This window comes from Ochlerotatus camptorhynchus, unplaced genomic scaffold (assembly GCF_037179485.1).
Source record: "Ochlerotatus camptorhynchus isolate MF236.1 unplaced genomic scaffold, CSIRO-AGI_Acam_v1.1 ptg000037l, whole genome shotgun sequence".
In the NCBI taxonomy this organism is placed as follows: domain Eukaryota; kingdom Metazoa; phylum Arthropoda; class Insecta; order Diptera; family Culicidae; genus Ochlerotatus; species Ochlerotatus camptorhynchus.
In genome coordinates, this window is record NW_027040528.1 from 455964 (window position 1) to 470846 (window position 14883).

General features: G+C 41.4%; 1 protein-coding gene across 2 annotated transcripts in view; it reads left to right on the forward strand.

Moving 5' to 3' along the window:
• The window catches only part of LKRSDH (lysine ketoglutarate reductase/saccharopine dehydrogenase), a 41083-nt gene that overhangs the window by 13005 nt on the left and 13195 nt on the right, over positions 1-14883 (forward strand). The window contains exons 5-6 of one of the 2 annotated variants that reach the window (XM_065234000.1): positions 4-189; positions 259-519. In XM_065234000.1, the coding sequence (XP_065090072.1) occupies positions 4-189; positions 259-374 (302 nt within the window). In that variant the 3' untranslated portion in view covers positions 375-519. Of the gene's footprint in view, positions 1-3; positions 190-258; positions 520-14883 lie in introns of those variants that run through there. The other variant, XM_065234008.1, reaches the window with a different exon arrangement.

Below are 14883 nucleotides of genomic sequence, written 5' to 3' on the forward strand. Positions count from 1 at the left end.
CAGGTCCAAGTGAACGTGACTTGGTGGTCCTGAGGCATGATGTTGGCATTCGCTGGAACGATGGCCGACGGGAACATCGGGGAATTAACTTCGTAGTCTATGGTCAACCATCGCTTAATGGTGGACACTCAGCAATGGCAGTCACGGTTGGATTCCCAGCGGCGATTGCAGTGAAAATGATCTTGGATGGTAAGAATGGTTTAGTCTGCAGCATAGCGACTAGCGGGTTTTTCAATCACAATGCTCTTAACATTTTAGGTGAAATTCAACAACGCGGTGTAATGCTTCCGTTCTCCCCGGATATCTACCGAACGATGTTGGCACGGTTGGAAAATGAAGGACTGGTTGCACATACGACGTCTACATTTTTGTGAAATGAGTGAGAGGAGAGAGCGTCTCATGTAATCGGATAGACTTGTCTGGATGGAAGGTTTTTGTGTTTTATGCAAGATGCATGAAGTTGAAGTAAATAGATAAGGAAGAACTTTATAATTTTAAGATAAATAAAGTGAATTGAAGGTGACGATCGTTTGTTTTTCTTTCCAGGAAGGTTATGGTATGACATTCTTGCATACTATTTTAATAATTATATACTGCTGAGAAATGACAAAATTATTTATTCATTTAGTGAAGTGGTTGCTACAACAGATTCGTCTGCCAACATTAGTTTCACAGCGTCCGACAATGAGACGTTTCGGGATTCTCGATTCCCGGAACCTAAACTTTCGTAACATATTTGATCATAAATTGCTTTTGATTCCATTGAACTTCATTTCCTCCGTTGACATTAATCATTAGTGTGAGGTGTTGCTTGTGATTGATATTGACCATGACAGGAAAAATATGTCAAAATAACATTTTAATGGACCTTTCAGAAGGTTGATCGTTACCCTACTTTTTCTGTTTGCTTTAAAGTCACTACCAACATTTAAATCATATTAAATTCAACTTACTTGAACGTATTATGGCGCACGCCGTATCCGGAATGGCGGAATACTAAATTTTCATGTACATCGGGTTTTTCTTCATCAAATGTTAGTTTGGATCCTAGCAATGACATGGTTTTCCGACATGGTGATATACTCTAAGTAACATTATAAGTTTTATCGAAGTCTAACCTAGTCTAGATCATGATCTACAACAGTATGATATAACCGTTATTGTTATATGTGACATGGATTTTTATTTTTACTGCTTTAACTAGGGTTACCATATCAAAAACTTGAAAAGGAGGACATTTCATTTGGGGTTTGGAGAATAAGGAGGACAATTATTCCTTTTCTTAACATTAAAGGAGGACAATGAGTTTTTCTCAAACGATTTAATAATATGTGCGCTAACACAAAATTCATGATTTGCAAAGGTTCAATTGAGATTGTTCATAACTTGTAGTTGTTATTAATTCAATTCATCTTCTCGTTATACTTCTGAAAAATGTATCAAACTAGCCCTCATAATTCATTTTTGATACTTGGAAATGATCTAGTCTAGCTTATTTGCATGAAACTACAGCTTTACAGCCTTAAAACTATCTGAAATTTTATAATGTAAAAAAATCAAGATACACGTCATCGCTGATTAAAATCGAAGTGACTGTTTGTAAACTCAGATACGTCGATTTTAATATTTATGCTTGGAATAATTAAAATCTCATAAAATCAGAACGTCCAAATCGAACACATGTTGGATTTAATCTGTTGTTTTATTTATTTATTATTATTTTTTTATTTAATTTAATTTTTCTAATAAACGGAAGTCTGGCACTGGACCATTCCGTTGCCCACGCTGTCCGCGCTGTGCAAGTGATCCATCTCTTCCCGTCCTGCAACGGTACCGTGTGCGAGTACCGAGGACCAGATGAGCCTGACCCGGCTAAGTTGTTCGCCTCGATGTTCCCTGGGATCCCGCAGTGTCCGGGAATACATGTGTAGGTATTGTTTGGTGGCGCAACCTTCAGGATGCCCTGGATCCAGGGGTGGACCGGGACCTCCGACGATAGGGCCTGAATAATACTGTGAGAGTCCGACAGGGAAGGATTGGGCGATCCACAGAAACCGTGACAGCATGAAGAATAGCCGCTGCTTCTGCCGAGAACACCGAACATTGTTTTGACAGACTTCTACTCGTTGAGGAAATGTCACCAGCGATTCCCATTCCGAATCCAGCTCTCGATCTTGACCCGTCCGTGTAACGATGCATGTAGTTTGGGTACAATCCGGTCAGCTCTGCTACCGATCTCCTAAGGGCTACGGAATTGTCCCCGGCTCTGAACTTCTCCTTTATCCGGCTGTCGATGTTTGGTGCGGGAGATTGCCAACTCTTATCTCCGTACCAGTGAATCTTGGCCACTGGGGGAGCTCTGCGTTTGCGATTGTACGGAGAACTCTATCCCCCTCGCTAAGGAGGCAGATTCTGTCGTTTCCGGCGGTATTTGCTGAAAATGCAGCGGCTTTGTTGGCAATGGCTGCATAGATGCGGTACCGGAAAGGGGGAATGCCGGCTTCGACGCAGCGTCGAGGATAGGAGACCGGAGATGATGCGCGTGTAGCTATTGTACACCGGAGCGAGTATTTGTATTGCCTTGTCGGTGACGATGCAGGTCAGCTCGAGTCCATACATCAGCCGGCTGTCTATGATGGCCCGGGCAACACGGAAACGTACTTCTCTGTTGTTGGACCGGTGGGTACGGGAGTTTGTGCGGATGAAGATGATCCTGCTGCGACAGCTGGCCTTGACCCCTTGAAGGTGGTGGTCAAAACTGAGCGACCGATCAATGACAACCCCCAGCAGTTTCACAGTTTTCTTCAATGGGATAGCGTGATTACCGATCATTATGGAAGGTCCACAGACACGATGTCGGTACTGGAACACGTGGCACCTAGCGCTCTTTTCAGCAGACCGCTGAAAATCTTTCGAAGCGGCCCTTCTGGCTACGGCGGAAACCCCTGCTTGGGCTCTAATCCTCGTTCGTCCGGAAGTTTGACCTGTGGCTACGATTCGAACGTCGTCTGCGTACACGAAAATGCAGATGTTCGCTGGTAACCGCTCGAAGACACTGTTCATGACTACCAACAAAGTGACAGCAATCACTGAACCTTGGGGAACGCCAGTTTCCTCGCAGAAAGTGCGGGATTTGGTATTACCTACCGAGGCTCAGAAGGATCAGCCAGTCAGGAAATTTCGGACAAAATGCTCCAGCTGACGAGTTACTTCAGTACCGTGGGCGTCCGTACGGTTGAAGCCTTTCGCCCGTACATGGACGCCCGCGGTACTGAAGCAACTCAATCTGTGTAGTTGTGATCCATTTGGTGAATTTTAATTTTAATTTGACAGATAGAAAATTTTCAAGTAAACATGCTATTCTGGTACTTATTTTTGGCAAACCAGGAATTAATTTTGACAAACACCTTTTCGGAAATCACACAATCAACAACAGAGAGATTTTCGAACATTGTACTTTATTTTCGAAATGTCAAATTTAAGTAGAAATTCACAAAAAAAAATGGAACGCAGTGTTACATTTGATGAATTTTCACTGATACTTCGAAAATAAATTCTAATGTTTGAAGATCCCTCTGTTGTTCATCGTCCAACTTTCGAGATATTATTTGTCAAAATTGATTCCTGGTCTGTCTGAAATAAGCAAGTTTATTTGAAAATTTGCCATCTGTCAATTTTAAAAAAAGGGTAGCTTTTAAAGATAATTGTGGAGAATTATTAAGAATACTAAGATAATTGTAGATTAACTCTAATTGTATAGTATTTAAAAGGTTGGCATGGATGAAAATTTCAAGAGAATGCGAGAAGGAATTATAAGATAATCATGTGGAATCTTGAAAGCAACTGTGAAGACATCTTGATTCTAAGGAAATTCTTGAGAAAATTCCATAAATACCCTATGAAGAATTACATCTTATATGTATAAGATATTGAAGTTATCTAGGAAATTCAAACATTGCAAATTGTTCAAGACTCCAGGCACAGATATTAGTGTGTGTTTTTTTTTTAATTCTGAGGTCTCGAATAGCTGTAAAGATTTCATTCGAACAAAAAAAAAGATACCTGTCTAAGAAAACTCTTCACAAAAGAAAGCCTGAGTCACAAAACACGAGTCAGACCCATTATGTGTAAGTCTGATTGATAAACCACCTCAGCACAGAAAGAGTTATGAAACGCTGAAATGGCTAAGGTCTTTGAAAATTGAAGTCGATCAGTGCTCCTATAAAAAAAGTATAAGCCAGTTTACATACACAGGTAGAGCAAAGTACATAAAACAAAGGAAAAAAGTACAAACAGTTAAGAAGTTAACAGAATTTGAAAATTCATACAAACACATTTTGAGATTGCAATCAAATTCCTGGTTATTTCCCGTTTTTTTTCGGTTGATTCCCGGTTCTCTCGGTTTTTCCGGATGAGTGGCCAACCTGTATTATGGCTATTTCATTATTATAGGAATACAAAATAAATAAACTTACTACTACAACCTGTATCTGCTATCCAAGAATTCTCTGAAGTCAATACTTCATAAGCCATAAGTAAACTAATGCAGAAAGAGCATACGCTTTTTGATAAATAATCTTTAGCAAATAATCAATAAGACAATCCAGCTGACTTCAAGTGAAAGTGATCATGTTTTCTGAAATTTGGTCACCGGTCACCGAGTCGGCGGCGCTTCTATCAAGATCGAGGATCAACCGATCCCCCTGAAAAAAAACGATACGCATCTTGGGCGTTCTAGTTGATCGACACTTAACCTTCACGTAACACTTCCAGAGCGTTAAGGATAGTTGCAAGACCCGCATAAACCTTATCAAAACAATCTCCATGCCGCACCGCACCAACAACCGAGCTATCCGGCTGCATGTAGCGAAGGCAGTTATTGACAGTCGTCTACTCTACGGTCTGGAGCTCACCGCAATGGCCAAGGACAAACTGTTGCAAATCCTTGCACTGGTTTACAACGCGTACATCCGGGTAGTTTCAGGTCTCGTGCCCTCGACGCCGGCCGACACAGCCTGCGCTGAAGTCGAGGTACTTCCTTTCCGGTTTCGAATCGACACCGCAGTCGCCATCAAAGCAGCTGCCTACTTGGCTAAAATATCGGGTATCAAATGGATCCATCTCCTCGAGGAGGGGAACAGAATCCTCCGTACAACAGCCAATACCGACCTCCCTTCAATAGCCAAGAGCCACTGGCTGGGAGGAAAAAGTTGGCAATCGAGACCGTTAAACATCGAAAGCCGAATTAAGGACCAGTTTAGGGCAGGAGACAATTTGGCGGCGCTCAGACATTACGTCGCGGAGATGCTAAACTCCGGGTACCTCAGGCATACGCACCGTTTTACGGACGGGTCCAAATCGCACAACGGAGTTGGGATAGGCTTTGCGGGGAAGATCTCGCCAACGAGCTTGATCCTACCGCCAAAATGCTCTGTTTTTTCTGCAGAGGCAGCGGCTATTTTCAAAGCAGCAACAATAACATCCGACCGACCAGTCCTAATCTTCACTGATTCACACAGCGTAATTTCTGCTGTCCGGTCCAATATGCCCACTCATCCGTGGATTCAGGGGATCATCAGACATGCCCCCCCCCCGGACCAACACAGTATTCGCTTGGATTCCGGGGCATTGTGGCATCACTGGCAACTCCAACGCTGACAGACTGGCCGGGACGGAACCATCTGGTGCCAGGTACACCGATGAAGTTCCCCTTCCGGACATCACGCGATGGGTCGAAACTTCCATGCAGGCTAGCTGGCAAGAAGAATGGTTGGACCGCTTCTAAGGAAAATCAAGGAGAGCACGCGTCCATGGAAGGACCTTGAGAACCTGAAGGAGGTTTCGCACAAGTCACACCCGGCTCTCACACGATTTTGGCGAAGGAGTTTTCCGCAAGTCCTGCATAGTCTGTAATATTTCAGCCAACGTCGAGCATATTCTCTGCGTGTGTCCAAAGCACGAGCTCGTGCGGCAACACTACGGCCTTTTGGGGAATATCGGCGACATATTGGGCGACGAACCTTTGATCCTGGCTACCCTGATGTCCTTCATGAAGGACGCTGGATTGTTTTTCAATGTTTGATTCCATCCTTTTGGCCGTCGGGGCATCTCTATCGAACAGGAGCACCGCCTTCCACGGTGGAGCTCTGCCTTGTTCGGATTAGTTAATAAGTTAACTCAATGTCAATGGTCTAGTTTGTTCTTCTGTGTATCCCAAATTTTAAATGTCGTCCAACCAAACTCTGTAAATTCCAACTGTGTTTTTTCCCCAAGGCAGGCCTTATACCTCTGATATTTTCCCTGCAAAATGTAGAACTAGCCAATGGCTAAAATTCACTAAAAAAATGAAAAAAAAAAATGAAATTTGTTGCAACAAAACTAAACGCGTACTTCAGTCCAAAACCACTATGTTATTTGTTTTGTGAAATCGTATTTCTAACGGATTATTGACAAAGTGTGAGCAACACTATTTTTAAAAATTAGTTACCTTTGTTTTGATAAAAAAAACTTCCTTTTCCACTCTTATGTTTATTTTTAACCATAGCAGGGAAATAGGTTTTACATTTCCCGATTCCCGAGAAATTGATTCCCTGAAAATTTGGAAACTCTATATGTGTGTATGTGCGTCCGTGACGAAATAAATTAGGGCGTTTTTCTCAGCATTCACTGTAGAGAATATGAAGCAACAAATGAAAGATCTTGTGGTGCCATTGAACGCCATTATATTTTTGGAATCAGTCAACCGGTTCCTGAGATATGACTGGAATAAGTTCCAGTGGGTATGGGTCTTGAGACTAGAAGGGTCAACCCATCATGAGACACATCAAATTACATCGGAGTTCAAAAACAAGATCAATGACAGCCAAATCGTTTCATTGGCCACATCCGGTCGTGATCAGAGCACCCCCGGAGAAGTGGCCAGTTTCTGGCTGCGACATTTCAAATTACATTAGAACTCAAAAATAAAATCAATGACAGCCCAACCGAGTGCCACATTGGTCACGTCCGATCATGTTCCCGATACCCCCAAGGAAGTGGCTAGTTTCTGACTAGGACCCATACCCAACATCCGACACATCAAAATCACATCAGATTTCCAAAATAAATAAAACTACATTGAAGCAGTTCCACGCCAATGTCATGGATTCCTTTGCAACATATCGGGTGAGATCTTTCCATTATTTTTCTCTTAACTTTCACTACATTATTGTATGAAACATTATATCCAGGGTACGGTAGGGTCCGCCAGGGCACCCAATTGTAGCGAAATGGATGGGGAGAGTGGAAATGCCAACTCCCTGTCTTTAACATTTCGTGAATAGAGGACGGCCTCTTCTTTCCACTCTGTTGGATGGCCTGTTTTTGACCGGTTGTATGATCCTGTTGTTGGAAAGAGATTCTCATTTATCCCGTGAATGCACGTGGACGATGTTGCCCACGGATTCACCCAAACCATTTTTGGTCATTCATACAATGGTTATTAAACTTGAGTCGAACAGCGAGAATAGTCCACAGTCTACCGAGAGTTGTCTTGCTAGTTCCATACCCAAGTAACAATTCAAGCTGAATTGTAAGAACAAAAGTGGATTATTGGTTGATTTAAGGTGTACGAAGCTGATTAACACCAGGCTGAATATACAGTTGATTAGTAGTGCATGAAGCGAATTGTATCCCCGTAATTTAACCTCAGAAGTTAGCTGATATAACGACTGAACAAGACTTATTTAAGCTTAATACTACTCCACAAACCAGCAATGCGCTACAAATATTCTGATAGCCTGATAGAATAATATGAATTTATTGTAAAATATTGTTAAATGTCGTCAGTCTTACTTCTTGCATTTCCAACATTTTGGTTATTCTAAATTAACTGCCTACCTTTCTAATCCCATATAGCACCAGCAGTAGAGACAAGGAAGAAGAGCTTTTAAGAATAGCTCCACCTAGAAGTGGACTGTGACGACGTCGGAAGTATTGACATTAGTATTCCTGTGTTTTTTCTGTTCACCACTTTATATTGCACTTAATTTTCAAACCGCATTTCAAAAATAGAATTCAATTATAGCACTAAAGCATCGAAATACATCGCGCACTTGTGTCCACATTGTGTTTACTGCACTTGAAATGAGAGGAATGTTTTACTGTCACAATGTATTGTTTACAATTCTGCATTGCTGTATAATACTCTTCCGGTTGCTATTATTCAACTTAATTTTGACGTGCTTCATGTTAATGATCATACCTTCTGCCTCAAATATGCTTATGTGGTCGAGTGGGTATAGTTGACGCCTGTGAATCAGCGACTGCCGGTTCTAATCCCGAAATGTAAAGGTAATTTTTAGACATATAATAACAATATAAATATGTAAATCTAATTAGTCAGTTAGTGTTTTCTAAAGCAGTCTCATAAAAAAACATAAGATATGAGAAGCGGTCTTCCATTATATTTTTTTTTTAATAAAGAATTAAGGCTGAACAAGGGTTGGAAAAGACTGTTGGTTAATGCCTTGAAAAGCTTATAATTTAGATTGCTGTTAAGCTTTGGGCTGATTAAAATCACCAGATTTAGATGTTTAAAAGCTGAACAAAGGTTAAATCGGTCTATGTACAACAATTATTCAAACTAAGCCTGAATTAAAATCGTTGAAAGAACACTTGTTAAGCATCAATTTGTTACCTGGGTACCATCATATCATCATATTCGGCCATTTTTATCAAATAGGCAGAGGTAATAAAAACAGGTCCGGGTTTGTTAATGTCGTTTTCGTTTTTACGGTGTAGCTACACTGGTGCTACACTGCCGTACACCAAAATAATTTACACGGTAAGAAAAAAGTACCCAACGGAAAGTTCACTTTTACCTACTTTTGACTAGTTTGTCTCCTTTTCTCCTTTTAATGTTGTCAAAAACGGAGGAGCAAAACCACCCAACAGGGGTAGTAAAGTGTGGGAACCCAACGTTGAGTATAATCATATTTACCTACTGTTGGGTACAACTAACTTTCTTTTGGTTAAAAAACCAGTGGAAAATTCCATACGAAATGCACACAAGTAAATGAAAATTACTTTGACCCGCTTTACCTACTTTTGGGTTCCTGCACTATAGTGCCGAGATGAGTGAAAAGAACTTAATTTTGGGTACTTTTTTCTAACCGTGTAGGGTGTAGATAAAGGATGCACCTTTGTTTACAAAAAAAAAGATGTTGAGCTGTCAAAGACTCGCACTTATTCCTGCTTACACTACACCGGTGTAGTGTAGTAAAAACGAAAACGACACTAGTTTGGTTCTCAGTGTCTCGAAAGGACCACGCGCCAGCCCCTTGGTGAATAAGTCTGCCAGCTGGTCGTTTGTCGGAATGTACTGGATCTTGAACATACCGTCTTGCAACTTCTCGCGAATGAAATTATAGCAGATGTCCACATGGTTCATCCTTTTTATGGTCACGCGGCTCCTGAGCAATGCAGATACAAGACTGGTTGTCTTCATGGAGAACAGCGGGATGTTCCAATGCGATTCCAAATTCGATGACAAGGTTTCTCAACCAGATTGCTTCACAAACAGCATGACTGAGCGAAACATACTCAGCTTCAGTTGAGGATAGTGCGACGGTACTCTGCTTGCGGGTCATCCAGGAAACTGTTCCAGCAAATAGTTGAAAAACGTTTCCTGGGATTGATCGGCGTCAGCGTATCCTACCAGTGGTTCTTGTAGTATCGAGCATTTAATATTTCCCTGTTGTACACTAATATGGAAAAGTAGCACCTTTATTATACATCTTGACAGAATGATACCTGATATGAAAATACTTTGTACCGAGAAAGAGTGAATAAAAGAAGCAGTTATATTCCGTCTAACACCGCGTTCAGAGGTCTGTTATCCGAAGCTCCCCGCTTAAAGTTTAGAGTCTACATTTGGCGCCGAGGAAATTTTTTCGATTGATTTTGTGTCGCTGCACGTGTTATTTGGAGGAAAAATCAATTCTGATAGTGGTATAATGCAGTTTTGGAAATTAGGAGTCAATGTGCAATTCCTTTTAAATTAAAAATAAAATTTGAGCGGTGAAACGAAATGGAGCGTAGTCATGGATGCTCGCTTGCAAAAATTTGTGAAGTGATTTCGAATCAGTCATTAGTGCATCAAGAAGATGGAAAAAAAAGATGGTCATTAAAATTTCATTCTAAAATGGTGGAATGGTTCTGAAGAATCGAAAAACAAAATGGTGGGATGCTGAGTTGATGACGATTCTCAATGATGAAACAGGTTAGAACGGGTAAGGCAAGATGGGGAGTTTTTTTTTTTACCAAGCACTGTGCGTGTTGGTAGTTGTGTTTGAATTCTCATCACAAGAAGTGTTCGAAGCGAATTTATTCCCAGTGGAGTAGTGTGTGTGTGTGTTTAGAGATTGTAACAGATCAAGTGAGGAACAGTGACCAATTATACCATTGAAGCGAAACGGATGAAGCATGGAATAATGATGGTGACAAGGTGTTAGTGAGTAGAGAACGGTCTTGACAATGAAGGAAATAAGACAAAAGTGGATGTAGTAGTGAATACTGGATTATTGCAAACAACGAAAAATGCAAGGATTGTGGTGGTGGTGTTAAAGATGTACTACCGTTTAAAAATGTTGTGCAATACCGGCAACGGTATGGCAATGAGGTATGCATTCAGCATATAATCATCATTCTTCTTGCCAGATTCAGCAATCATAAGGAAAGGCGTACTGTAAGTAGAATGCATTTTTTATATACGATGACAACTATGTTTATCTGTGAGTACGTAAGATAATCAACATTATACAAAGGAAATTAATTGTGGTGATTTCTGGAAGGCAAACATAAATGGTTGCCAGACTTACTAATGAATACAGTGTCTATTTAAAGATGGTATACTCTGGAAAGGATTGTATACCTGATTTACACACCTATTGTTATTTAAGTTTTAATTATTTTAACGTTTATACAATGAACAAAATACACAGAAAAAAAAGTTGTTGAATATTACATCCAAACTGCTGCAACCAGATCAATCCATCGGTTGTGTAATATAACGTTGTACGACGTACATCGATTTTGCGAACAAAATTACATCCATTGATGTAATATTGTATCTGCTTTTTGCTATTACATCATTATTTCAAACTAATAACTGATTGTAAACCACTTCAGTTTTTGTTTAGAGAACGAACAAAACCTAATGCTAGAATAGAACGATGGGTGCTTAGGTTACAGGCGTATTCTTTCGAAGTAGTATATGAACCAGGTACAGGTAACATAGCAGACGCTATTTCAAGGCTTTCAGTATCCAATCCTACCGATTTTGATGTAGTGGGGGAAAATTGCATATATCAGTTAGTACTAGCCGTTATACCGAAAGCTGTTACACTGCAGGAAATAGAAGAGGGTACTTTGAAAGACGAGATCATTCAACAAGTGATTCGGAACCTTGAATCTGGAACATGGTGTGAAAGAACGCTCAGCGGCGCATCCATAGAGGAAGAGGCGTTGTTGCTCTTCTGTTTCTGCTGCTTACAAAACCACGAGGGCCAGCTATTTGGATCATGCCATTTTTAAAACATCGATGAGATCATTCCATATTTTATATAATTTTGAGGACAATTTCAATTTATGTTTATAAACAAGCTGTGTGCTGGGTTCTAGACATTGCTGGTGTGTACGCAAATCTATTGCTAATGCATACATGATTTTCTCCAGATCACCGCTGCTGATCAGTGGAATTTGGATTTATGATACAAACTTACACACACACACACAAGTATAAGATTTGAGCTGCCCACAAAATTAAAAAAAATAATATTTCCATTCAAAGTGTTTTTATGTTAACTTCATACGCGAAGTTGGCGATTTTCAGAGTTGGTTGGAAATTCTATCTAACATGAAGCTTTAGTGTGATAATTTATTAGCTAGAGAATGATCTTAGAAGGAGGTAGGTAGATAGTTCCGTTGGAGTACGACAGTATGAGTATGAGAGTGTCACAATTAGCGATTATTTAGCTATAACCAGTGGTGGCACGAGTCCTGGAGTTTAACATTTTTTCCTTAACATTTGATACATTTTGCGATAACCATTGTGACGACACACAAAAACAAACTGGCAAGCGGCAAAAATGTCATGACATTTCTAAACTGTTTTCTGCCAGCGACAGAACATTTTCGCACAAAGAAGCAGACAAGACCGGCGGCGCGCGCGACATAAATTTATGTCGTGTAGAATTTTGTTGATTTCTGGCTAATTACCCGAATAGAAATTGTAATGTAGGAAACATCAGCAGACATCTTCAATACATTAAATTTTAACGTGTATTGCTGTACCCTTAATGTATTCAGACTTCAGTGTGACGTCCAAGTACATAAAAATACATTAGCCTCAAACGTTACATCAGAATCAAACGTCTTGACGATGTCAAATTTGACATCACAATACATCCAATGACAACAGAACCTAACGTTACATTAGAATCAAAGTTCATCACGATGTAATTTGTTGCACGCATAAAGCATCAGAATACATCCAATGACAACAGAACCAAACGTTACATTAGAATCAAACTTCATCACGATGTAATTTGTTGCACGCATAAAGCATCAGAATACATCCAATGACAACAGAACCAAACGTTACATTAGAATCAAAGTTCATCACGATGTAATTTGTTGCACCCATAAAACATCAGAATACATCAAATGACAACAGAACCTAACGTTACATTAGATTAAAAGTTCATCACGATGTAATTTGTTGCACGCATAAAGCATCAGAATACATCCAATTACAACAGAACCAAACGTTACATTAGAATCAAAGTTCATCACGATGTAAATTGTTGTCCCTCGGTCCCTCGCCGCATGCAAAGTTTGTTTCGAGGTTTGTTTTGTCCTGAGTCAGCACCACACGGCGAATGAGAACGACCCAAATTTGAGTTTAGTTCACTCATAAATTGCAAAAAGTGCAGGAACTCAGTTTTGAATTAATTTCCCTCATGTTTTCAAGGTTTTTTCCAGGAAAATTTTTCCGAATATGAGAAAAGCAAAGATTGGATTCTCTGGATTCTCGTCAATTTTCCTAATTTTAGGGCAGATTTTTGTGGTTTTCCACAGGAAAACATGCGGCAAATTTACTCATCCTGCACTTTTTTCGATATTGAGTACACTGTCCTCAAATTTGCGTTGATCTCATTAGCCGTGTACAGTTTGTTTTCGCATCAGTGAGAAAAATCTGGATCAACAATAGAAAAGGGCCCATCAGCATTTGTAAACAAACCGTTCCAAAGCCCATTCCTCACAAATCGAAGGCCGCCCACACAAACCAACACCATCATCGTGTAGGTGGAAGTTTCCCCTATCCGATGATGGTGCTGGTTTGCGTGGGTGGCCTTCGCTTTGTGAGGAATGGGCTTTGGAACGGTTTGTTTGCAAATGCTGATGGGCCCTTTTCTATTGTTGATCCAGAAGTTTGGTTTTTCGACGAATAAATTAGCCCGCGGGAAAGTGCCGATCAAGGTGACTACATATAGGTGTTCTAATGTGTCAAATTCACGATTCAGCTATGTTGGATTTTTGTATGGAACAGCTACCGAGTTTGTTTCTGTGCCATAAAAAGGGAGCTACCGAGTTTGTTTACAATTTGCTCTAAAACCGCACTTTTCCCCCCGCGACCTCCACGCTAATATAGTGACAAAGCTGTATCACCATTTATATACCCACCATGGTGCCGATAATGTGTCCGTCGCGAGTTTCAATGTTTTTCTGGTAAGTAAATGTGAACTTATTAATGTAATGTAATATAATTTTGTTTTTTTTTTTAGGACAGTGTACCAGTCCCAAGCCGACTCCCGGTAGGGAGTCTGAAGCTGGATCCCGGCGGGAAGTTTGCAGCCGGATCTCTTTTGCAGGTTAGTGAGTGTTTTTACTAAAAGCTACAATTAAATATAAGTGGACCCCGATGGAAATCCGATGACGGATTCCATAAACGGAGCCCGATGAAGGGTTCCGTAGACGGATCCCGATGACGGGTTCCGTAGACGGATCCCGGTGACGGGTTCCGTAGACGGATCCCGATGACGGATCCTGATGACGGGATTCCGTGAAGGGATCCCGATGGGGAAACCGAATACGGATCCTCCCGATGGGGAAACCGAATACGGATCCCGATGGGGAAACCGAATACGGATCCCGATGGGGACACCGAATACGGATCCCGATGGGGAAACGGAATACGGATCCCGATGGGGAAACCGAATACGGATCCCAATGGGAAAACCGAATACGGGTCCCAATGGGGAAACCGAATACGGATCCCGATGGGAAAACCGAATACGGGTTCCAATGGGGAAACCGCATACGGATCCCGATGGGGATTCCGTAGACGGATCCCGATGGGGATTCCGTAGACGGATCCCGATGGGGATTCCGTAGACGGATCCCGATGGAGAAACCGAATACGTATCCTGATGGGGAAATGGAATACGGATCCCGATGGGGAAACCGAATACGGATCCCAATGGGAAAACCGAATACGGGTCCCAATGGGGAAACCGAATACGGATCCCGATGGGAAAACCGAATACGGGTCCCAATGGGGAAACCGAATACGGATCCTCCCGATGGGGAAACCGAATACGGATCCCGATGGGGAAACCGAATACGGATCCCGATGGGAAAACCGAATACGGGTCCCAATGGGGAAACCGCATACGGATCCCGATGGGGAAACCGAATATGGATCCCGATGGGAAAACCGAATACGGGTCCCAATGGGGAAACCGAATACGGATCCCGATGGGAAAACCGAATACGGGTTCCAATGGGGAAACCGCATACGGATCCCGATGGGGATTCCGTAGACGGATCCCGATGGGGATT